The sequence below is a fragment of the Spea bombifrons genome, chromosome 8 (genome assembly GCF_027358695.1).
Source record: "Spea bombifrons isolate aSpeBom1 chromosome 8, aSpeBom1.2.pri, whole genome shotgun sequence".
Classification (NCBI taxonomy): domain Eukaryota; kingdom Metazoa; phylum Chordata; class Amphibia; order Anura; family Pelobatidae; genus Spea; species Spea bombifrons.
The window spans coordinates 34238583-34265708 of NC_071094.1; the positions used below are offsets into that span (position 1 = coordinate 34238583).

Sequence of the window (27126 nt, forward strand, 5' to 3'; positions counted from 1 at the left end):
GCTCCATCCTGGCTGTCAAACAAGGATAACACAGGCAGGAACTCCATTGTTTAATTAATCCCATCAATAGATTGCTGCCAGGGGATTAAAGGTTGGGTTGAATACATGTATCTGTTAATTTATGTTAATGCAGTTCTCTGGATATATGAGTCTATGTTTTACAGTAATAAATGGTTCATTCCTGCTGTACTCAGTTCAAGGTAGTTGTGTCTACTTATTGGGTACACATAGCAGGGTTCCAAGGTGCGCATGCTGACTGGTGCTGGAAGTGATTCTGGGGACAACAGGAGGACACATGTGGGCGATCTCTGGGAGTAACTACAGCTCTCTTGGTGAACCCATTACAATGACACCTACTGCAACCAACCGATACAAACAAAACATTGAAATATCAGCATTCTGGAAAACACATTTTGTCAAAAACTGTGACTGTAATACTGATTAATGGTAACATTCCATTTTTTTTTCCTGACATAGATCCAAGGATTTCTTACAGTTATGGATGCACTGGAGAAAGGCTGTGTTCACCCCCTTCTGAAATAATATTTATTGAAACATGATTCATCACGTGAATATAAAGAATAATTATATCTGTAAAAGACTAATAGAAATTGGACATTTTTTGTTGAAATCTAAGTGATATCTGGTTTTTAATGTGAATAAAGGAATTCAATCCAAACTCAAATTCCAGCTTTGTCCCAACTTGTTTTTATCAGTAAGATAGGAGAATGAGGGTTGTGAGAGGAGGATAAAGGGAGGGAGAATGAGGGCTGTGAGAGAGAGGGAGAGAAATAGGGAGAGTGAGTGCAAGAAAGATGGGGAGAATGAGTGCTAAAAGTATGGTTGACACCTCTTACCAAGCCCTTTTCTGGGAATCCTTGTAGGGTTGCTTTCAGGGGTATGGAAAGAATGTGGTCTGCGGTATGGTTTTCTAATTTAGAGACAAATGTTTTCATATTTTGGTCACCAGAGAGAAAGGAGACGTACACTAACATACCCATTCACACTAACACAGACACATACACACAGCCACTGACATACCAATACACAAACATACCCAGACACACACACATCCTGACTCTCACACTAACATAAACATTCACACTAATACACACAGACACTGCCACTCTCACACACAGACTCAGAGCCAGCTGTAAGACAGGGAGGGAGATAGGGAGGAATGAGGGCTGTGAGAGAGAGAGAGAGACAAATGGGAGAAAGAGGGTTGTGAGAGTGAGAAAGATATGGAGGATGTGAGAAGGGGAGATAGATAGGGAGAATCAGGGCTGCGAGAAAGTAGAGAAATATTGGAAATGAAGGCTATGAGAAAGGGAGAGAGAAAAAAAAAATCACTAATCTCTTCATATGTTTTTGATAGCTTTATTTAGGCACATTTTGTGGAAGCCACAGGGCCAATTGCAAACATGGAATTTTCAGAGACTGATTTATTAGGCTAATGTCCTGGACAAAATTCCCCTTTTACGTGATGAACCCAGAGAAATGAGACATGTCTAATTCATACTATGTTCATACTTACATAGTGCCCTATAGGCTAATACTTTTAATTCTTCTGGCTTAAGTGGTTTGGGTGTAGTAAACGGGGGTGAAGTTTTTTTTTTTTTTTTACATGTAGCAAGATGTAACGTGTTTTAAATATTTATTTTTATTTTTGTATCATCTTATGTATGCCAGGGATGTCACAATGACATCACTGAGCTCAGTTTATTGTTCATTTTGAATTATTTAATTTTTCTTTAAATAAATGTTATTTTTCTTTTTTCCCTTTGTGGGAAGAGGGAGAAACATTGTTTCTCACTCTCTGCTCTCCAAATTCCCCTGCACTCATCACACTGTGATCAGCAAGCAGGGCCCCGTAGATTTGCATTGCTGAATGCAATGTACGAGTTCAGCCAGCAGAGTCGGCCTAGACTGACCCTGCCGAGTCTCTCTTGTCCTCCAAAGACCTTCCTGTGTGTCAGCACCAACTCCTACTGGGACGATTCCTTGTATAATAGGCAGTCAATAGACATAGGTTGGCTGATAGAAGCTTTTCAATAACAAAACATATACTGCCGTTTAGTTGTTTTTTATTTTGGGTTAGCACATTAGAAGCTCATTTCTTAAAGATTTGAATTCCTCAGGTTTTCCAAGAAGGACATTCTTGTAGCAAAGGCCAATCTAGCCAATAAGGTATTTTTCCAGTTGGATGCTAAAACAAGGCAATGGCCGTAAAATAATCAAACATTTAGCACTTCCCAAAAGCTGCAACTAGTAAAATGCAGTACAACATCTCTAATTCATGAGATGTAATACACTAAGACACCAAACATAGCATTTTCCTGACAGCTGAATATATATTCAGGAGCTGTTTGTAAGCGTTCTCTACCCAACTGAAGACTGGAATGGATAATGAGTCTGTAGGTTACCACCAATTGTGTCACAACGTGTGTGCAACCATTACCCGTAAGGAAATAACGAAAGCGACCTTGTTGATACCAGGCACATTTTCCTCCATTATAAACAATTAAGAAATCTTGATACCTGAGATATCAAAACGGAATCTAATCTGGTGACAGACATCAACCACAATCCCACAAGTTTTTTGTAGTTTAGTACATTGCAAAATAAGCCCTTTATCTCGTGTTTACCAGGGGGAATTTTCTCATAGTCATATCTCGAAGATAAGGTGCTTGGTTACACAGGATTATGTTCCAAACGGGTTCAATTCAATATTATATGCACAGCTACGTGAAAGTCAGAGTAGAATTAATGGATGTAACCTTCCATAAGTACCGCTATATTGGGACATAACATAAGTAAATTCTCCTTTCAAAAACGAATGTGTATTGAAATGCGATTCATGATAGACGGAATGAAAGACCAATTCAATGGGACTGTCCCTAAGGACAGACTGAAAGAAATTTTCAGTTAAAATATTTTCCTTAGAAATATGTCAAATTGAAACTTTTTTTTTCTACATACTTCAGTTCCATTAACTGTTTAACTGCCCCTCTGCAATTATCTACCCTCTCTATACACTGTGGACTATGAAATTACTGATCTTCCCAGCCAAATGAACAGTCTACCTCCTCATATTCCCATTTAAATCCAGAAAATAGTAAAAAAAAACATAAAACGTGGCTATAAGAGACAGCTATAAACTGAACACATACGTTCGATTTTTATTTGACCGCAGAAGAATCGTGAACGCTTCCAAGTGCTAGAAAATGCCTGCGCCAGTTACTTAGAACTTCACATCTGGGTCTAGATTCCATTAGTGGTTACAAAATGTTTTCAAACCCTTCCAGACACACTATACTTGTTATAGAGAAAATCCAGTGTTAATCTTTTATGTAGCATTCAGATACTGAGGTCTGGGGTTCTGGTGGCCATACAGCTGCAGCAACACAATACAGTACTGGGGCACGAACAACACATGATATGTACAGAGTATATTAAGGTCATATGATTCCAGCTATACCCTTGTATCTATAAAGTATAACCAGTGTGCAATAAAAACGTCCAAATAAAAACCATATAAAAAAAAAAAACAAATACCAAAAATAATTATGTAAAAATATATGCAAATGATTACACACTGAATTTACCGTATTTGCTCGATTATAAGACGACCCTGATTATAAGACGACCCCCCAAAATCTGATTATTAACTTAGAAAAAAAAGAAAAAGCCTGAATATAAGACGACCCCAAAGGAAAAAAGTTTTACCAGTAAATGTTAATTCATGTAAACTTTTTTTTTTAATAAAAGCTATGATTGAGAAAAAAAAATTTTTTGTTTTTATTTCTTGTATTTTCCAACCTGTCCCCCAGTTACGCACATCTGCCCCCAGGCTTGCCACTCCAATATGGCACTGTGGCCCATGATATGCCTTTTAACCCTCTATATGCCACTGTGCCCCATGGTATGCCTTTTGACCCCCTATGTGCCACTCTGCCTCCAGAAATGCCTTATCCCCCTATATCCCATTCTGGCATTTAGGGGGTTAAAATGCATATTATGGGACAGAGTGGCATATAGGGAGGTATAAGGCATTTCAGGAGGCAGAGTGGCATTAAGGGAGTTAAAAGGCATTGTATAGAGCACTCTGCCTCCAGAAATGCCTTATACCCCTATATGCCACTCTGCCATTTAGGGGGTTAAAAGGCATATTATGGGGCAGAGTGGCATATAGGGAGGTATAAGGCATTTCAGGAGGCAGAGTGCTCTATTAAATGCCCCCTTAACGCCACTCTGCCTCCTGAAATGCCTTATACCTCCCTATATGCCACTCTGCCCCATAATATGCCTTTTAACCCCCTAAGTGCCAGAGTGGCATTTAGGGGTATAAGGCATTCCAGAAATGCCCTATGCCCCCATTTAACACACACACACACACACACACACCCTATACCCCCATTTAACTAACTAACTAACACACTAACACACACACACACACAAACACACACACACACACACTCTCTCTCTCTCCCCCCCTCTCTCACCCCCCTTCCCCCGCTCTCCCCCCTCTCTTACCGGTGCTTCCAGCCGGGGCAGCGGGTTGACGTCGCCTTCTGCTGCAGCCGGAAGGAGGTGTGGCTAGCAGCGGGGGTTTGTATGCGTCCGTCGCGTATACTTTCCCCGGCTGTCAGAGATCAGAGTTCCCCGCACCGGTGCGGAACCGGTGCGGCGAACTCCGATCTCTGACAGTCGGGGACGGTCTATGCGGCGGACGCATACAAACCCCCGCTGCTAGCCACACCTCCTTCCGGCTGCAGCGGACGTTGTCTACGCGGATCGCGTAGACATCAACCCGCTGCCCCGGCAACACAGCAGGAAGCACCGGTAAGTGTGTGTGTGATGGGGGGGGGGGGGTTGGTCGGGTGAGACAGGAGGATCCAGGTCCCCTGCAGCGGTGCGGGGGATCTGGATCTTAGTCTCCTAATCAGACCTCTATTTGAGGTCTGATTAGAAGACGACCCCGATTAGAAGACGAGGGGTATTTTTCAGAGCATTTGCTCTGAAAAAAACCTCGTCTTATAATCGAGCAAATACGGTATATCTTTAAATAATTCAGGCACTTTCTCATGGCGTAAGGCATAAATATACATTGCATATAGGTACTTCATATATAGTCAATAACACAACACGAATACTGATTCTTTTGGTTTATCTGCTAATTAATTTATCCCAATGAGTGTGACATTTATGAATACATTAATTATGTTAATACTAAGCTACATTCTGCGGGGCAATATTAAAATTCATTTGTATCTGCCTTGTCTTAATACACAATCACTTTTTGGCATTGTCATGTAATATAATACAGCTTCCATGATTCTCGTGTATTTGATTCACTGATAGCTGGAGGTACTCGTTGGCCACCAATATTCTAAAGCTATACCTTTTGGCTCTTAACAACGCAGCGCTTTTATATAATTAATTAACTGTATAACTAATGAGTTACAGCAGAAACATGGGGTTTATAGTAATTAGATGAGTCTCTAAACACAGAGGTAATTGAATTAAAGGCCCCATAAGTAGAGATAAAGCCACGATAGCACACCTGTGTGTGGTTAGAAATACACCTTTTTACTATACACATATAATTTTCCTGAAACTGCATCATATAACATTTTCACAACTGGTTCCGGTGAAAGTTTAGAATCTTTGGCGCATTGAAAAGTCTCATTGTGTAAGGCTGTCTAGGCTTCTTTTCTTCCTGAGATCGATAAGTGTGGGTTTTGATCATTTTCGGTACTTTTTGTACTTTTTACTGGTGATTCATTCGGTTGAGGTCCCGCTGATTGCATGAAACACGTGTAAGGAATTCTGCATCCAGGATGGGTGCATGGGGTCTTCCTGAAACATCTGCAATGTGAGAATGCAAGAGTTAAGTTTTTGAACGATCCATGACTTGTGAACTGTTAAAGTAATGTAAAATAATTACCTTCAGAGCTGCCCACGTAAAGCATTTAGGGAAATAATATAACATTATCATCTGTTTGAAAAGTAGACCTCACCTAATACAGTGGCTTGATTGACATTAAACAAATATACACGCAAAAGCAGAAGTAAGACGTAGAATATGAAAATAGACTTGCATACCTTTGATAATTGCTAATATGCCCTTTCTTTGACTATTTGTACAGGAGGGAAGTGTAATTATTGCCTTGTATTAATACCATGAAAAATATATAAAAGCTTTGCTTATCCAAAACAGGATACATGCAGATTTTTGCAAGGTTTTCACATCAAATAAGAATAAAAACAGTCCTGCTGTTCCCCAGCAGCCTAAAATAACGACTGCGGTTCTTTATATTCCCTAAATAGGTTTGTCCATCTTCTGTTTGCAAATAGCAGCATATCAGCTACTCAGACAGCTCCCCCTAAACAAAGAATGCATATTAAACTACTGCCGAGATACAACCATAACTAAATCCCCTACAATGATACAACAGTTAAGAGTTCTCGCTTATGTTTTATTAAACATAAAACCATTAACAAAGAAAATAACATTTACAATGGGCTGCAACCTTTCACTCTAAAAGACAAATGTGATAATGGGTATCATACTGAATACAAAACATCTGCTTAAAAAAAACAAGTTTCTAGCAATGACGTTATTTTCTTTGTAAGCTTGCCTTTCCGGGGCAAATACTGTTACTGAGTAGAGTGAATATACAGTATCTTGCTGTTCAAAAGAGATGTTTACAGAAAGTGTATCGTTAAGCACATTGCGGGCCAGAATTGCGCGCCAAAATACTGCTTGGATGCTGTTTAGCTCAGCCCTTTTGGGTTATTTTGTTATTACGCAAATGCTGCTCTTTCTTATAGGTAATTAAACCCAATCCTAAGGGTGTATTCCCTCTCCTCTGTATTGTAACTCATAAGCAACCACACTAAAAAAGAGGTTCTGGTATAATTCCGTTATGACACGCAAAAGGGGGGGTAAGAATGCAAAGGATGACTGTTGCACCCAACCAAATGAAAATCCAGCAAATGCTTTATGTCAATTCTCGAACACATTGACAAATGCTCACCTAAATAATATCGAGACTGCTTTATTGTACACAAATGTTAATTCCTTGTCTCCCTGAGTATGTCAGTTGGTAAGTAGTGTTAAACCCAGTACCCCCAACCACGCATGGCCGAATTCTTTGGCTAGCCAGCGGGTTGCTGCACATATGTTAATTTGAACTACCCTTTTAAAACTGTATTACTAATTGGATTTCTAAAAAGGCATTATTTTAAACATTTTAAGAATGAATGAGTAGATCATTTAAATGATTACATTTAATCTATGTTAAAAAATCGGTTCGTATTCCCATATATTTGTTGGGATACCAATGTACGCCAAGCATTGCGGGGTGAAAGCATGCAGCTCTCCATGGTTATACTTGCCTGCTCGTGAATAATGTCGGACAGTTCTTTTACCATTTCTCTAAAGTTGGATTTCAAGCCCTCGTGGTATTCAAATTGATCTTCTTTGATGAGCCGTTCGTTCAACTCCAGAGCTGTACTGCATGCTTGGACAAACTGCCTTAATAGTGAAAACATGACAGATGACACCATTACACACATCATAGGCCACATTTCAAAAATAAATCTACCAGCTGGTATTTTATAGTTTGAAGCGCAGGAGATCTAAATCCTGTCTTATCGCCACATTCTTGCAACTGTTCATATGTAATTTAGCCAATAAACCGACTTGTTTATGGCAATCACCTGTTACATGGGAAAAATGGTCCAGGGTTTATAATATGTACTTGTGCCAGTGTCACCTGTCTATGGTTTGCTTTTGTGCAGCGTTTTATGGCTAATAGTGTCGGATAGATGAGTCCTCCCCAACTTCGAGATCTTCTTCATGCCACTGACGTCTTCCCATCGTTTTTGCTACAATCAAATCATCCACACCAAGCAGCCTTCTTCTTCTGTCTCATCCCCCCTCAACCTCCTGACAGATTGTAAGGATGTAAGTAGGCCTCTCTTCTCTTTTCTGAACCAGTATGTCCTAATATCTGGATCTTATGGCCAAAATTGAATATTGTGAATTTTAAAGTCATTGTTAATTTCATCACTCTCCCTATTGTAATAGAGCTACAGAATCTGCTGGCACACAATGGATAAATGTAACATAATGATGCCATGTTCTGATGCTCAACATTGCAGCCATCTTTCTACCAGAGTATGTAAATATGTATATAATTAATGATTTTCTCATGTTCTTCATCTTTACATAAAAAGGGTGTGCAAAAAAAGAAGGCAAGACATGTAAAAAAGATCACTTGATATGATTAGAAACATGTTTAGAATATTTTCACCAGTCACTCGGGTGCCTGAGTTATACAGGTCTGTGGTCATGCAAGGCACACAGAACTATATTTGTCTGTTGTGTTTTTTTTTGTGTAGCTGTATATAGGGAGAATCAATAGATTTAGGGTTTATATGCAAAGATAAAGTCAATTGTAATAAAGCTGAAATGGTGCATTTAAACATCGCCAAGCCAAGGCGATGCTGAGCAATGGTTTGTTTGGTCTCTACAGCACAATCAAAGCCAAGAAAATGAGAACAATGTTGTTTAAAAATCAAAAACACATTTTCCCATTAAGAGCTTTAGGTTTTCTTTAACCTCTTCCTCAGGTTTATGTTTTTTATTCACACCCTATTCTAGCCAGGCTCAGTGACTGTAAGCCAAATACTATGGTCCATGAAGAACACAAACGGATCCAGAGCTTTGCTTGACATCTGAATGTTCTTTCACATCACTAGTCTACACTGACCTCCCAACTGCTAATAGTGACAAATTGAGACCAATTAGAGATTATAAAATGTATTTTAAAAATGGATGTAAACATGTGTATTGTAGTCTTTAGGTTTACCATTAAATCTCTCCAGATTCAGATATACCGCATTACATATGCAGCCTATGACAAATTCTGCCTGGTTGGATCAAGACATTGATTTATGTATTTATGTAAAAGTGGTTTTTATGTGGCTAATTGGTGCTTTGTATGAAAGTTCAGAGTGTTCCAAAACTTTTTGATAAACTGAAGTAAACAGCATTTTATGTATCCTAAATTTGTTTCTTTCCAAGAGAATTCTAAAAAAGCAGCATATTGATAAGACGCATTCATAAAAGCAACACATTTTCTCTCGCTACGTAGTGCAATGACCTCTGGATAATAATGGCCCCAAATTTTTCATGGACACCTCTGGACATTTGATGGAGAAAACCAATGGCATCTAAAATGTTAGATGCATTTCAGCATTGGTCAGTAGACTAGGTGTAGGACCACCTAAAGAAGCCCCCCAGTGAAAGTAAGTAACATGACAATAGTTTCCTACCATTTCAGTGGCACCTAGTATAACATTAGCAGTTACCAATATCTAAAGAATAGAAACATACTTGAACAGATCCTTTAATTCTTTGATCTTTTTGCTTGGATATTTGCTAGAGCAGCTGTCATCGAGGAATGCTCTGGCATACGCCAGCGGCCCTGCATTTACCTGAATAACAAAGACGATTGTTTTTGTTACAGCATTAAAAAAAAAGAAAGCATGATCAGTTACAACATCATTATGTTTGTCTTTTTCTCCTCTATATTCTGGGCAACACTTTATTATATATACACTGTGTATAATTATGTTTGTGTAGACTTTTGATGAAGGACATTTCCCCAAATTAATTTGGCTCTTTGAAAGAAGTCTTTAAGAATAAAAGTGGACACTGCGTTTGAGACAACCGCCAATCTAAATGGGTTGGATGTCACCGAGATCTGTTCTTAAATATATCCCTGTTAATTCCTACACCTTTCCACTGCTCCGGGTGTGAGGGATGGGGGACTGGATAAGACAAACATTGGAATAAGAACGCAAACATTGATTGGGTAGGTAGGTTATCCTAAATATAAAACATGAGCATTTGCCGCGTTTCACCAAGTTCCTACAGAGTGAAGAGCTCCTACCGAGCGCGTATTTGGAATCTCTGATGGGTGAGTGGTGTTTGGTCGCATCCCCCTCCAAGTTCTCATTCACTCCCTCATTCACTATCCACTCACAATGCACACTTACAAGAAGATGCATCCCTTAATGGGGCCACATCTAATCAATTTCTAAGTCTGCAAGGGCATGTATTTGGACTACATAAACAAATGGCACCTTTTTCTAATGTGCTTAGGTGTTTTGTGTAGCAGAATGCATTGAAGCATATCGCCGAGCCTTGCTTCAATATGTTGCAAGGTGCTGACATGTGAGCTGTGATCAATCATTTCACAACTCAGTGGGTCAGCTGGCAGGGATGATCCCTACTGTGAAAACTGGGACTGTCCCACTTAAATTAGGCTCTTGGGAGGTATGTGTGGTGCAGAATACAACATCAACAAGAACATAAAAGCGGTGTGCAAAATTAAAAACATGAACACACATAAGGCATCCTAGTAGAAGCGAAGGAGGCGCTGCTCTTATAAGCTTACAGTCTCCTAGGAGGATGAGGTCAAGTGATTCAAAAACAGGTTCTGTGGATTGAAACTTCAAATATGTTAAACTTATTTGTTCACTTGAGATTCTCTGCGGTCGACTCATCTTTAATATGCCATGGAAAAATAAATATTTTTTTGAGCATAAAATACAGTGCTATATATAGTAATATAGTTTAGAATCCAATAGATTGTAAGCTCACAAGAACAGGCTCCTCTTTACCTAGTAGTATGCCTTAACAGGGCGTTAATATTGTCCCATTTATATCATGAAATCCTTTAATTCATAGACTTTAATTAACCAAAGTGTCAGGCTGGATGATTCATGATAAGGAGTGTAGTGAAGATTGGGCTGATATGTAGCTATAACACGTGACTAATATGTAGCTGCAGAAGGACATTTATAAGTATATTATGTGAAAACGAGTATTGTTTTATAACAGAAATCTAACATTTTGGGGGTGGTTCCTCTTCCATTTAAATTGTTGTTTATCCCTTTCTCTTATCAATCAATGAATCAATAAAACAAAGTAAGATCTATCAATGTTTTTTTCGAGTTAATTGTGCACTTATTTTTTTAATGGTATGACATATGGTGTCAAGAAAACAGTAAAGTGCAGGCAATGAAATGCTTGTAATTTTGCTTAACTATTTTCTTTAACTTTTGCTGACAGGTTTTTAATAAAAAATAAAAAAAATATTTCAAAATGCAGTTAATTGTTAACTTGGAGTTGGCACGGCGGTCAGAACCACCTACGCAGGTTAATTATCTTCACAAATGTAAACAAGCAGGAATTACGCAAAGCTAGCCTCATGCTTTGAGTAAGTCAATATGAATTGCACACGAGACTCTAAATATATTTATTAACTTCATTGGAAACAAATCATATTATAATAAATACTGGGGGGGGGGGGGGCTATGCACAGCCAGTGGTTTAACATCTGTGTATGGTCTGACAATAGGTCATATCCATTCATTTCAGTATAGTTAAAAATCTTTGTAACAGTTAATTTTATGTTATATATATTATTTTTGGTTATAATAATACAAATAATCTTGTCTTTGTCACTGCCTTTCTGTTTTTAGCATACAGGGTTCTATCTCTTCCCATCTATTTGACTATAACCCTTTTTGATAGACTGTAGGATGAGGGAGAACAGCTAAGACTGAGTTGCCATAGTCAAAGCAGGACAAGTTAGCTCTAGTTACATCTTGTGTTAGGAAGGGGTGAATATGAGCATTTAGAATGCTGAGGACTGAATGAGAGGTTAATAATGACACAGAGGCTCTGAGGCTGTAGGCTTATAATGACCATTGCACCACTGGTATTAAGAGAGACAGTCAATGGCATTAGAGGAACATTAAATCACTGACACATAGTCATTTAAACCTGAGTCAACCATGATGATGTGATCACCATCTGCATCTTCTGTTTTATTATTTTCCCAGGAGGTTCTGAAGCAAGGCTGTTCGTTATAATCTTTGTCTGGATTGGATTTTAATGGTGTGTAGACATAGAATATCATTGATGCTCTAATACCTACAGAAATATAGCTATTTGGTCAAAATAGTATTTGTTCCGACCTGGCTAAACTGGGAACAGCTTCTAATGTGCACTCAGTATACTGCACACTCCTAGGCCACGAGATAAGTAAAACATTGTTTACCTGTACCGATACACAACCCTGGAGTTTGAGCTGCAGCTGTATCATGTCCACATCCACGGATGAACATATCTTCTGCAGATCTGCTGTTTTGTCTTTTATCTCATCAATGGCAACATCCACAGGCTTCAGATCAACCTGGTGCTCATAGATGACAGGTATCCTCTTCTTAACGTATGGAAAAGCGTTGGAGGCTGTAAAAAGACACCCAGTGAATGTACCATCCAGAGCTGCTGTTATTCACTATAGGAACTGCTTCAGGGCAGATATACAGGGGCTACAGCATCATGAATGGAGTGCCCAGTGCCATGCATGAGGTGCTGATAAATGTATGCAGTATCGGCTATGTAGTATGTGCTCAAACTGTAGACACTGTTTTAGGGGAAGACAATTACTCTTTGGGGACGCTGCTTCAATAGCCAAGTAGGGAGACTTGTATTTTAGAGTATGCAGTTAGGTGGCAGAGCTTTACCCAGACTTTTTGATGTGAAAGTCACCGGTATTTTTGTGATGAAATAAGGCAGATATTATACTGTGATACTCTCATACATGAGAAAACATTATGGGCTCATGGGAAAGATAGGGATCAGGGGAGGAAGGACTTGGAATAAGAGTGTTCTAAAAGTAGAGAAATTTTAAAATATTGTTGCACATTAAAAAATGTGAATTTGCACTGAAAGCACCTATACTGCTTCTCTTACTTGTTAAAATGGTTCTTTTCTTGCACTGTTCTTCCACAGACCCATGCTTTTTCCCTGAGAGAGTATACGGCGTTTCAAAAACAAACCGGCTGATATTATGGTTTTTCTCGAAATCTGTTTTTCTGTCGAGGAGCTCCTGCTCTTCCAGATACGGCTTGACGTATGTTATTTGAATATGTGCAAACTTTGTGTCAAGATCTTTTGTGTTCACCTGCCAAACAACACAATTCTTAATTTGATGCACTCATAACTACGTGCTTTTTTTTATTTTATTATGCTGTGCTCAATAATCAAATGGAATCAATCCGAGTTAGATTCCAGTAAAAGCGTTTAACCTACAATTATACAAATCAGGTGTTATTTCTAGACGGGTATATATTATAATAAAGGAGTTTTGTTCCTGACCTAACGTTTGATATCCGGTTTTCTTATGATCCCGGGTACAATGTGTAATCTACTTAATTATACATAAAGAATATACAATACACTGAACTGTACAGTATACGGTCATCTGTCTTTCAACAGTTAGACTGTTCAACATGGCAAAACTATATTTTACAGAATGTATCCGTAAGAACATAGTATGGTGGTTGAAATGTGGGTTAATTGTATTGGTGAAAACTATAATAATTAAAATATTGGGTCAATGTTAAAGGGCTGTGTGTTTTTCACAAGTAAATATCAACTCATATTGTGCACCAGTGAGCCAAGAATGACCCTATGACATAGTACACACCTCCCTGGGGCTATCGTTGGGGTATGCGTTCATCTTTGGCCCTGGTATGTACAGGCAAGCTTGGGGGTTTTGGTTTTTATGGGGGTAAGATGTTAAATTTGAGGGTCATTGCCTGTGTTAGCGCACCTTTTTGTTTAGAGGTTGCGTGCCAATGGCTGGTTAAATAAATACATTGGCTGTAGCCTTTTCAACCCAAAATGGTGTGTATTAGGCAGGGCCTGGCCCGGGAGTCGAGGCTACACCAGTCATAACTCATTTGGGTGATCAAGCCTTTGCAAAGTAGTAACCTGAATATGTAACTGGAGGCAATGACATCATTTGACTGTTGTACCTGTAAAGTGGTATTTAATGTCTTTACCTTGTTAGAGTCTTGAATCATTTTCACTGAATCTGTACCAAATTTTTCGCCGTACAGATTTAGAAGCCGTAAGGATATCTCAGAGAGTCCTGTGAGTTTTGGTTCCTTATAGATATATTCTTTACCATCTTCATCCTCAAAGAAAGCCTGTTGAAATGACATTGATTATATGTGATGAAATCAGGAATTTTTAGCGTAGTAATTTATTCCCTACCTCACTGCTGCACAGTTTTCATACATAATACATATACCCATGTGTGTAATTACACAACACTGGTTAAAGAACTTGGAGTATATGTGGGCCTAACACTGCACTATGGGTGTCCTGCCCGAATGTCAGCAGGGGTAGTGCTAGATCCTAACGGGCCCCCCAAAAAAGAATATGTTGGGGGCCCATCATAGAAAGAATAATTAAACCAAGGAATGGAACATTTATGATCATGTCTTTGGTTTGAAGAAAAGAAAGATACATCACAGTGATGAAACCAATATCTCCCTCTCCTACAACCTATGGCACCTTGAAAGGCATATCATGGGTAGTGATGAACTACATTCTTGCTAGCTTAAGGGCTAGGTTTGAGCCTGCAGCCTTTATCGGTAGGGTAAGTATCCAAATTATCCTAAACACTGAGGGCTGAACAGCAGAAATATTTAGAATTTTAGCATTCAGAATGATTAGAATTCTGAAAATTTTAGAATACAATCATTTATATAAAATTTATAAAAGGCCAGATGCGTAGAATTGTTGTTAATCAAGTGATACAATATTTAAAGTATTTAAAGAATGGAAAATTTCCTACTAGTGGGCTATGAGTACATCCACACATTTCTAGCTGTGTGGCTTTCCATTCATACGGCGAATGAATCACCGGGGAACACACATCCCGTTCTACCAACAATGTAGCTGAAGCTGCTTGTATTTAATGTTTAAACATAGCCCTGTTTTTATATATACTTCTGAAAGACTAATGGGTACTGTGATTTGCATAATGGGACCAGGATACTTTCCCATATCATTTTACAATTCAAAAAACATTGCTGCCTGCATACACACTAAGCTCTGTCGCCAGCGAATGAATTATTTATTGTCACAAAGCCGTGCACAGTGCACATTGTAACAAAAGAGGAAGATGATATGCAGAACTGATAAACGTGAAATACTAAAACCACAAAATGAAGTCAGATGTCAGATTCTCAGAGAATAAAAGAAAATGTATTAATATTTTTGGTGTATTACATTCTTGAATGGTTTCTGAAGCTTGGAGTACTTTCCATGCTGTTGAATTAAGCAGGGATATACAGTAAAAGTGTGTGTCTTGCAAAAAAAAAAATAAATAAAGAGTTTTCGGGATGTTTCCTGTTGTGCAAGAAAAGAACTGCTTGTTTTACGGGAAATCAAGCTTCTTGATAATACAAGCTGTGTGACACGCAAGGTCACTTTGTCCCTAAATACGGGTGCTTGTAGCCAGAAGTGCGACCTCTCTATTAATAACTCTGGCCTTTCTTGAGCCTTGAAAGTACCTTGATAATAAGCATAGCAATGTGGCAGCAGGTAACAAATAATTTGACACATTATTTCTGCTGTAAAGCCTCAAACCTTGCCATGCATGTTTAAATTCCCTCAAACCATTAATGTCTACCACTTCTGTTGAAAGGCTGTTCCACAACAATTGCATGAATACTATCCAATACAAACAACACCTTAGTTTTCTCAAGGTTGTCCACTTTTCCGCATATTAATATTTGTATAGCTGCAGACATCATGCAATAAATGTGCATGAATAAGCGAATTATGTCACTACATATAATACATAACCCCTGATAATGTTTTACTATGGAAGCAAACTAAGTAGTCAGTAGAATGACTCGTGTAACTTGACAGAGTTGACTCAAAACGCAATACTCTAGAGCAACTTATTTGTTTCTTTTTTAACTGAAGCATGAAGCACCTTGTATTGTCTCTCGTCGTATGGCAAAATTGGAGGTGCTTTAAAAGTGGTAGGGCCACAGTGGAAGCCCAATCTAACCCTTCTCCCCATGGGGAGATATGCAGCCTCATTGTTCCCTTCCCGGCTGAAGCTTAAGTAGGGCTGGATCTTTTAGGGCTCCCACCGAAGGCTTCAAGAAGGGTTGGCATTCAAAAGCCTACTCACCCCAGCAAAATAATATTTTTAGGGACCTGGTTCCACTGTAGGGTTTTTAGTAAAAAAACAAAAAAGTGGCCATATCAGAAAAACAAAACAAAAAGTGTACAAGCTGAACCTGTGACCTAAAGTGTCATACCAGCCCAGGCCCATGTCTCCCTCCACCTACCAGCAATAGAATAAGGCCTATTTAAGTGGGAGAACCAAACAAAAATTATCCAGACTGCTACCAAACCAGCATTGAAGTAAATAGTACCCACACACAATACACCATTATTTTGCTGAATGCCCCAGTGGACCAAACTGGGGAGGTCTAAGAGAACCTCCAAATTAAACACCAGCTCAACCTTAAGGCCACTTGATCTTAGCCAAAAAGGCTGAAACAGCAACTCATATAGTCAGTAAAAGTCAAATTTTGTTACATAACAAATATATCAAATAGCTATATATATCAAATATTTCCGAGTCTTTGTCGATGCCTTTCAGTATTGTCGATAAAGCAAATAGGTGCTTGGAAGTTCCTGATTACATGAGTCCAGCTCGAGTGAGTCTGTATGCATGAGTTTTTTTGTAAATAGGCTTTTTAGTAGCAAACAGATGAATGTAAGTATGGTTTGAGGAAAATTAACCCCTTAATGACAAAGCCCGTACATGCTGAAAATACATTGTATTCAATGGGTTTAGGAACCGCCCATTGTCCTTAAGGGGTTAAGTTATGGTGTGCAAGGTCTTTGGAATCAATACAGTGGGTTAAACATGAGAATATATGAAAATTAACATACAATATTTTTAATTTATATCTCAAACTCCGTAGAGTATTGATATATAATTTGAAAGACTAAAGAGTACCAACACAAAACGACTTCTGTACCCCTCTGCTTCACCAACTACTATGGTAGAAAAGGCCATGCTTGCGATCTAAAAAACATAGGACTATCAGCTATGAAGGTGATGGAATGGAGGATTCTGACGGCTCAAGCTGAATTAGTTGGAGGCATTTTTTTGTAGTGATGATATTTAAAGAGACTGAGAGGGAGAGGATGTGAGAATGAATTCAAAACACATGAGCTGCAAACCAATCCAGAAAGAGTATAAGAAGTATATATACAGTACAAATATAGAAGAATGTGCAACTAGCCTTCTGTATAAAGTACCTGACTGTTATGAAAAAGTAATTTGTTGTATTTTAGTGTAAGCCATTAACGGTCAGAATTTGTGAAAGCACAAATGTGCTCAGTAGGTAATGAAAACATATCCTGTGAAACATTGTTCCCTTCTTAAAAAGTTTTGAAATAGAATAAACACAGTAGCTTACCTTATATCCCCTGGTTAATTTTGTCAGATACTTACCCAACTTCAGCTCTTTTTTTCAGTTTTTCAGTTTTACACTTAAGAAATCAATAACAGAAGGTTCCTTATTATGTGAAAACCGGGCAAGGAACTAACACAAAAATAAATCTTCCACCATTTATATATAACACGATCGGGCTTTATTTGTATGTGGTAGAAGTACTACACACGCCAATGTTTATGACTAACGTTAGCATTTAATCAGGGGCATAACTAGAAACCACAGGGCCCTGCTGTGAAAATTGCCCCGGGACCTCCCAACTTCACCAAGCAACTTCTCCTACAGCGCCACCTTTGCCCTAAACAGCTTGTGAGCGCTACCTTTGCCCCAATCAGTTCCATCCTAACCGCCATCCATGCTCACACACTCATACATCCATGCTCACACACACACACACACAATTATACATCAAAGCTCACACAAAATAAGGACTGGTAAGCACATCTTGTATCATTTCCAAAACGGTAATATCTGCAAGGAGATGATATTTAAATAGAAGTGATGCACTATTTGTAAATGAGTTCCAATAATCATTTTCAGACATGCTCCTTAATGGTAGAATATCCATTTCTCTATGCACTGGTTTGTGACAGCAATCCAGTGCTTTACACTATTATTATTATTAGTTATTGTTTTATATAGCACCATCAAATTCAGCCCATATACACCATCCTTTACTGATGTAAAGACTCAAACTGTAAGAGTGCATTGGTCTTGTGTTAGTTTCTCATATTGGTCTCTGATGGAGTTTTTACTTAAATGACTCCCACAACAAAATAACACTTTAGTAACCTCCGTTTAGCGACTAATCATTAAATATCTCATGCCCCATCATCTACAGAATATGCCATAATGTAGTTTAACTAGAGTAAGTGTGAGTGTTATGAAAATGAAAGTGTCTTGAAAGACAAGTTGGGTCTAGGTAATGTTCCACATACGAGCTTAAGGAATGTACCAAATAATCTCACGCTGATACCACATCGGTGTGTGTTGGTGTATTCACACAGAACAGGTTACTAATTATAAAAGTGCACCCAAAGACCACTGAATCTCCAGAATCGGCTCCATCTCTTGGATGGCAACTACTGGCGATCATAAACAATATTTGTGGTGGGGTTTCCTTCTTATTATTACGAGCAAAAGCAAAGATGCACCAAATAAACAGCTCAAGTGGTAAACAGGGAAAGGTAAGGGACAGCGATTTAAGGGAGCTAAGAAAATGTTAGCACTCCTATAAACAGAAATGCAGAACGTGACAGACGTGTCTACTGATCGAATAATCCTAGCAAAAACACGGAAGTGTATATTTAACCCCTTAAGGACAATGGGCGGTCCCAAAACCCATTGAAAACAATGCATTTTGAGCCCGTACATTAAGGGGTTAATATTTATTTAGTCACCGAAGCAGAAAAGTAGTATGACTTGGCCTATGTCACCCTTTGAACACTACATTCTTCTGGGTTGCAGCTTTTAAGAGCAGCCAGGAAGAATCAGAAACACTTGGTCTCTCCAACACGCTCTTTCAAAGGAAAAGCAGGTTCCACTCAGAAATGGGAACACTATAAAAGGCGTCATTGTTTTTAACATAAAAGTTTGTTGGAGCCACAAGATCCAAGCCATCTATTTGGAACATCTTCAGAATACTTAAAAAGGAATTATTTATAAAAAGGGAAGCTGGAGTATATGTATGATTTAATAAAAATATTTTGAGAACTTTACAGTCTGCCTAAGAAGTCTACATCATTTTAACATAATCAGCTTTTCAAAGAGAATTTTTTTCACAGTTTTTTACAAAAACCAAAGAACCTATTTTGTTTTTTAAATGAAACAGGCAAAATACACTCTTCTCATACAATCACATTACCGTTTGGACCTGGAATTGCCATTATTTTTTTCTCCACACAGACATTTACAGGCTTTGTTTTTGAGCTTATTATATAACTAATGAAATCCGAAGCTGCTGCTTGTTTACAAATTGTGGTGACGGTTTTCAAAAGCCCACTTCCTGTCTGGGTAATGTGTGAAAAAGCAATGTTTGCATTTTAAAGATTTTTTTAGTGTGTGTATAGTTTAATAAACTGTGAGAAATGATGCTATCACTTTTTGGCAACCGTGCCAGTAAAGTTAAGTTCCCTTCTATATCTTAGTGTGAAATCCTATAAAAATGCACTTCCTACCTAATTTCAATCCACTACTACCTATTCCACACCTACGTCCTACTCATTCACATCTATCTGGGCTAGTCCTATCCTCTAAATGAGTCCTCAGGTGAGGGGAAGCTCTGGGTAGCCTAGCATGTGAGGTTCCCGGGTATGCTTATATCATGCCCCCCAACTGTCCTGATTTGGGTGGGACAGTCCCAGTTTTAGGACTCTCCCGCCTATCCCTACCTCTGTCCCGCTTTGCAGGAAGGGTGAGGCGAGAACGGTACTCGCACAGCCGCCCGATCAGCAGCAGCTGCAGCCTGCAGGACTAGTTGGGAGATCACAATCTCCCTCTAGTCGGCTCAACATTAGGGAACGCAAGGTCTGTCGCTTCATACCTCGGCTTCTGGGATATGATGTCGTACCCTGTGCTCTGCATCAATGGCCAGAGCGTAGTATAAAGGAAAAGGTAAGAGATGGGGAGAAAGGGGTGTAAGGGCAGTGTATGTGTATATATGTGTGTGTGTTTGTAAGCTTGTGTGTGTGTATGGGCAGGTGTGTGTAAGAGCAGTACTGTATTTGTAAGCTGGTGTGTAAGGGAAGTGTATGTATATGTGTGTGTGTGTAAGGGCAGTGTATATGTATATGTGTGTATAAAGGCAGGTGTGTGTAAGGGCAGTGTATGTGTGTGTGTGTAAAGGCAGGTACGTGAGGGCAGTGTATGTGTTTATGGACAGTGTATGTGTATATGTGTGTTTATGGGCAGGTGTGTGTGAGGGCAGTGTATGTGTATATGTGTGTGTGTAAAGGTGTGTGTAAGGGCAGTATATCTGTATATGTGTCTGTAAAGGCAGTGTATGTGTATATGTGTGTGTGTAAGGGCAGTGTATGTGTATATGTGTGTGTGCAGTGTATGTGTGTTTATGGGCAGGTGTGTGTGAAGGCAGAGCGTAAGGGTCCTGGAAGGGAGGATAACATTAGCCTTTTTTTTTTAAATTAATAAAAAAAATCTCTGCTGCTGTGGACTACTCTTCCAATGATACTAACCCAGCATTATGGTGGATCACCTGGCTGGCTCAGCATCATGGGAATTGTAGTTCACAGCTAACATCTGCAGCTTTATCTCCTGTTAACTGGACTTCCCATGATGCTCAGCCAGCATCATGGAAGTAGTATGTCTGGATGAGCCTCATTGGAATTTAATTCAATGTGTTGGTTATTTTTAATATGAATGACTGTGCTGACAAAAATGAAGCGTGTTTTAAGTGGTGATGCAAGCGCGACATTGGAAAGTGCAAATTGCTTGTATTGGTGAGTCCCTCTTTCAGATTTTGAAATGTTGGGAGGTATGTTATATACTGTTAGTTGATATATATTGTAGGTTTCTAGCTCTCTGCTTCCTTTACTATTGTTAGTTATACGACATATCAGCTTTCAACCTTTGTTTATGCATCCTTCATGCGCAGGTTACGATAATGATGTGAAGGGTAGTTGTACTATATAGTTTTAGAAACATTTAAAAACAATATAAGTTTCCATCTCCAGATTCCATTGTCTTACCTGTCCAAAAAAGGCCACCCTGAAATATGTTCCTAGAAGCCTTTTTCCAGATTGTATGACTTCAATGATTTTTGTGTATGCACCATGAAGGGTCCTGTACAGCTGGGTAAGTTTCTAAAAGCGAAAGGATGAAAGTTTTTTTTTTTTTTTTAATGCAATGTTTTCCAACTAGTTTATGTACTTTCACGTTCTGTCCCCTGTAAGGAAGCACCTTACAGACCATTATGCAAATGTATAGGGAAAAAAGTAAGTTAAGTGCTATCTAATCCATCATCATGATGGGCACAGGAAAATATTTATATATACCGTAGTTACTTCTAAAATTAGTATGTACTAAAGCACCATAAATACCTGTTAATATTGGTTATAGGTTCGAAAGAAATGAAAAGACAACAAACTACTAATTGTTAAAAAATGTTGAAGGCAGCAGCAGCGAGCAGATGAACAAATTCACCAACCTCAAATTCCCGCCTTTTTTCATAAATTGGAACAAGCATCTTTGAGACCTCAGAAATTGTCTCATAACGTTCTGCTTTCCACAAGCCATCCACACATTGCTCAAGTAACTCCAAGAGAACTTCCTGATGGGACAAAAAAAAACATGAAACCTTAATTAATTGGGGGACATGCTTTCTAAAATACACAAAAAAACCATTGTATAAAATTATTTTCAATCTTTCTATCCTTCCCCTACCAAAATCCAGTACTTATGAGCATGAGCAGGTATTCAGATTTTTATTAGATTTCCTTCAGATACTTTTATCTACTGTAGACGATAATTTATTAATTATTACTATTTATTTTTGATGTGACTGACCTTTAATCACTTAGTTTTTTTAAAAATAATAATATGTTTTCGTGTTTGTTTCATTAGAGGTTTGTGGTTTAGGAATGTAGCGGGGTCAGTATTATGGAAACTGTACTGATACTGATCTCTCAAGAACCCTCACTGGAAAAAACTTCAAAGAAACAAGAAATTAAAGTCATAATTAAGAGACAAAACTTTCAAGCAGGTATTGATAACACATATACTCCTGGCCTCTTACTCGTCACATTAACTGTCTCTAAACAATTAATATGAAGTTCCAAATTAGGTATTGGGGTATCCCTGGATATTTTTTACAATAGCCATGGGGCAAATGTACCAAATACTAAGAAATCATGTGTATTTATCATAATTAAAAGTGCTAGGCCCTAAAACATTATGAACAGTAATTTTCAAGGGAACTCTGACCATTTCCCCCTATTTGGTTGCTTAAGCACTAAGTATGTAAGTAATATAGAGTTAATACTTTTGCTAGAACCCCCATACATTGTCATACATCAGTTACCTTTATGTTTTACACCCAGTACTCGACTACCCGTGACCTTTTGGTCCTTGAAGAATTTTGTCGTCATTATCTGGAAGCCTCCTGGAGATTGGCACACTGAACTAATTACTTTTTATGTTTACCTGTTCTTCTTCTTTACCTGCCACATTTCTGCTTAGCACACATTAGTAGGTACCCAACTTACAGACTAACTATTGCAACCAAAGTAAAGAAATGTCGGGAGTTCCCCTTTCATTTTTTTTTAGGCGTAGGATTGCCGTGTCTCCCTTGTAAGGTTTATAAAGTTGGCAGCTTCTAAATGTTCCAACGCAATTCACGTTCCTCTATTGTTTTTTTTGGTTTGAATGTTCCTTTGTCACCTGTTGACGGTTCATTAATACGACGTATGATGTGATTCATCATGGTGTCATTTTCTGTGGTATTTTGCAAGGTGAGATACAAAGTAACCGGAACTTCTTTACACATAAAATAACTCAACTGTTCCATAAACAAAAAAACCCGGCTAAAAGCAGGAAATGTCAGGTGTACATCCCTTCCCCTTAATAAGAAAAGAGCAGAAATCCTCAGTTTGGGTTATCAGGCTAGTCTTATTTTGATGATATATTGATGCGTATCTCACGTTGTGTGCCTTGACCCTTGCTGTCATAAATTTGTCGCCATTGCTAAAAGGCAATACAACATGTCCATCCTCAGAGAAAACGATTTAGATTATATTCAGACCTTGGACTCTCTGAGGCTATGACCTCTTGTCCTGCGATTTAATCTCTTGTGAAATATAATTCCATCCTGTACTTAAACATCTTTAATTTAAACAGATAATTCCCACCTTGGCAACAGTTCATGATGCTTTTGCATGACATGACAACTCCAACATAATTCCATCAGAAGTCCCTTACCAGAAATACGCCAGTCCACATTCCATCAAGGATGGGAAATAGATCAGATCCATATGGAATGGAACCTCGTGATCCATTCTATGGATCAATCACAGCTATAAGATGTATCTATAATTGCCCTTCTCTGAGCAGGAACTGAATTTCCCACAATTGGCATTTTAAAAACTCTTCTCTCACTGACATCGACATACCTCAATTACAACCGGATGAACAAATATTGCCTTAGATGATTGAGACTTGTGGTAGTGGTATTTGTGACGAATGTTTAAGTTATTTTTTAAAATTTAAAATGAAAGTCTCTGTTTTCAATATCAAATATTTTTTTTCTTTTGTATGTTCCAAAAACATACAGTATTTAAATCTTTACTCTGATTTTTTTTACCTTAAATATTTAAATATATAAAGACTTAATACAAATATACCTAAGTGTTTTCTAACCCTGTCCCTAGGTGCAGGAACCCCTTCCTGTGTATTCAGAGTAGGAAGAGAGACAGTGCTGTATCTGGATCTAGTTGGAGATATAGAAGTGTTTATATTCCGGGAGATATATGTGAAGTCCTAGCCACTTGTGAGGTAATCAGAGCATTTTATAGCGTGCAAAGGCTTATTTTAACAACAACTACTGCAAACTGGGAATTTTGCCACGGTAAGGCTGTTGATAAATCATTTGAGGCCATGTACAAAGGAAAATATTTTTGTATTTTGACACTGTCGGGAACATTAGAGAATTTGGGCATACAAGAAACGTCTACAAACATCTATGAGTAAAATCATAAAAACTGATTAAAGAGTCCTTAAAAGTCATGTTCCACTTAGCGAAAACATGATTAACATTCTGAAGGCTTAACTACATTAAACAAGATAGAAGCCTGTTATTATATTAAGCTTTTATACCACTAGGGAGACCGACTAGGTGTTCCCGCGTAAGGAACCTATAAAAACATGTGTACTTAGAAAATGTAGTCAGATATGTTTAGGGCGCACGTTTATATGTAAATTTTAACTGGTCTACGTAATCTTTCCTATTGAAAGTGTTAGTGCTAAGTGTTTGAGTAAGAGGAGGAACTGATAACTGTATTTGTTATTGCCTATTGACGAGATTATTCTTTGGCCAAACAAGGACCTGTGCGCTAATGAGTCATTGATTTCTTCTGCAGTAAACATTATATTTCAAGAAAACAAGAACAAAAGAAGAACAAAAGCCGGAACATCAAGTATATCAAAGACTGCAGCCGAGGGAACCCTCACGGGATGGTTCTAGTGAAATAAGGTAGCATTTCACCAACGTAAAGGAGAACAGTATGCAGCAAAAGAGGAAAAGGTACAATCCGCTCACCTCTTCTATGCTTTTTTCTTAATTAATCAATTTCATCCAAAACCAAAGATTCTCCATAACTTTAATAGAGTTTTCTCAACACCTGCTACTTGATCAATGCATGCCTGTCACAGGGCAGACGGTATACTAATATTATTACTAAAAACTAATACTCGTGTGTTGGGACTATCCCAGGCCCATGCTTAACTTTAGGGCACACACCTGCTGCTCCTTGGGTATTCTGTAGTTGTGCACAAAGTCAGTATGCTTTATGAAAGTAGTAAGAAGGAAGGAATTATCATAGCTGCTAGTATCATGTATTAATGGGCTTAGAGGGGGTAAAGGGAGTGCATTATTAATACTATTAATACCCAGAGCTCAAATGGTGGTTTCTTACACCAGTCTAAGCGCATGTAGTGGACACACAGCCTGACGTGAGGACTGGATTGCTGGAGTCTGGAGTCTATAACTATTATTCTTATTGTAACATATTGCACTGTTCAGGTCCCTTACACTCAACTTTTATGGTTAACAAAAAATGTGGGTGGTAAGACGAATTTCCCATTACAATCATCACCTCACTATAGTAAACATCCATCATGCCAGCGTCGTCCTTCATTCCAGCTTCTTCATCGATATTGAGAGTGATTTTCCGGAATGCAGCACACCCACTGTGGAATAATTCTGCAGGAATAAAGTGTGACATCATTTCAGAGAGTATCTGTATCAACTGTATCCTGTACACCATGGGGTATATTCCCTTTTCACACAGAGGCCAACCCACCATCCCACCCCATGGAAGACACTGAGCTCCAAAACCCATTTACGCAATCAACTAACAGGGGGTTGAAGGCAGTGAACTTTGCCCGTATGTTGGCCCTAAACACTTTTCAATTGATATCAGGTTCCTATAAGTCTGCAAGTTCTCATAGATTACTGAATATTGTAAGCTCAATGTTTAACAAAGGATAGTTAGCACAGTTTTATGAATTATGCTAGGCATATGTATGTAAAGATGCTGCTTAAATGGCAATGGGCTAGCAGATTCTGTACATTAGCCTACATTGGCTACAACATTAACTAGTTTTTCAACCAAATGTGGCGCCGTTTCAGGGATCCAATGGTTGGTACGTAGGGTCAATTTTTGACTTGGCCTATATACTATGAGTTTTTTTCTAAAAAAAAAGTCCTTACTCTTTCTGAAGAGAAATTCAGCTACTAGAGCAGCCACGTGGATGTAGCACATTGCAGCCTGAAACCAAAGCAGACAAAATATTTAGTATGGTTTTTATATGTATGTTCACATTGGAGATAAAACCACTGAGAAAATGGAATGAAGGTAAATAAACATTTCTCTCTGTGCAACCTGCAATTTTATAGTCTGTGAACAATTCTGACAAAAATGTAGTACTATTAATTAAATTAGTTACATGCATTTAATGTACATGCAGGAAAAGGAATGCGTTTTTGATGATTACAAAAATACGTTCAGATGATTGTATGAAATAAGAAAAGTAATTATTAGACATGGGCGCCAGTGAAGTCTTCGTGTTCATCGTCGAGAAAAAAAAATCTTCGTATTCTACGAATATTCTCCCGTCCCTGTGTTCGTTTCAGGCGAATATTTGTATGCATTCTTCGTATTCATTTTCTGACGGTTTTCTACCCTATCTTAACCCTTTAATGACAAAGCCCGTACATGTACGGGCTCAAAATGCATTGTTTTCAATGGGTTTAGGGACCACCCATTGTCCTTAAGGGGTTACGTCTTCCATAGCATTAATATGGGAATCCGTAAGATCGTGCCAGGATTTAAAGGTCCGTAAGAGTGACTCGGGGGCTCGTCTGGCATCAACCAACGAAGAGCAACTGCCCTTTCCCATTCATTCTTTGGTGTGAGCAACACAAAGCATCAGCCTCAAGCACGCCCTTCCTTACCTCTGAGTAATCTCCATTTTTCACATGGATTTTGGCCATGCTCTCAAGCCATGTTTTTCTGAGCTCGGGGGTACTTGCGTAGGATTTTGCCAAACTATACTGAAGGTCTATCAGCATTTCCGGGTCCTTCTCATGCTCCTTCATTTGGGCTGTGGCCATGATAACAGTACGGATCCTTTTAGTTAAATCTTTGACTTCTGAGGGGAAAGCAGTTGACTGTAAAAATATAATTCTTAATTAGCAGGGTGCCTTCAGGAAAACAAGACAATCACAATCTATTTATTGTCTCGATGGTAAGCAAAAATATATATAGGCCGGAAAAAAATTCCATACATTAAACAGTTTTTAAGCATTCTAACAACTAGATCACTTATGTCCCACAGGTGATTCACTGGAGTTTTGTCCGTGAAACTTAGAAGGGTTCTACTGTCTTACATCAGCAAATAACTATCCCCTCTGACAACACTTTAAGATCTGTATTGTAAAGATCTGTGTCATTCTGTTCCTTA

The 27126-nt window shown here is 38.5% G+C and overlaps 1 protein-coding gene across 1 annotated transcript in view; it reads right to left on the minus strand.

The window, feature by feature from the left end:
* Positions 1-5463: 5463 nt before the first annotated feature.
* The window catches only part of DOCK11 (dedicator of cytokinesis 11), a 67579-nt gene continuing 45916 nt past the window's right edge, over positions 5464-27126 (minus strand). The window contains exons 43-53 of the mRNA XM_053473082.1: positions 26618-26833; positions 25874-25931; positions 25257-25363; positions 21596-21718; positions 21138-21251; positions 13939-14085; positions 12845-13055; positions 12147-12337; positions 9410-9510; positions 7405-7543; positions 5464-5871 (exon numbers count right to left, since the gene is read on the minus strand). Coding sequence (XP_053329057.1) covers positions 5785-5871; positions 7405-7543; positions 9410-9510; positions 12147-12337; positions 12845-13055; positions 13939-14085; positions 21138-21251; positions 21596-21718; positions 25257-25363; positions 25874-25931; positions 26618-26833 — 1494 coding nt within the window. The 3' untranslated portion in view covers positions 5464-5784. The remainder of the gene's footprint in view (positions 5872-7404; positions 7544-9409; positions 9511-12146; positions 12338-12844; positions 13056-13938; positions 14086-21137; positions 21252-21595; positions 21719-25256; positions 25364-25873; positions 25932-26617; positions 26834-27126) is intronic.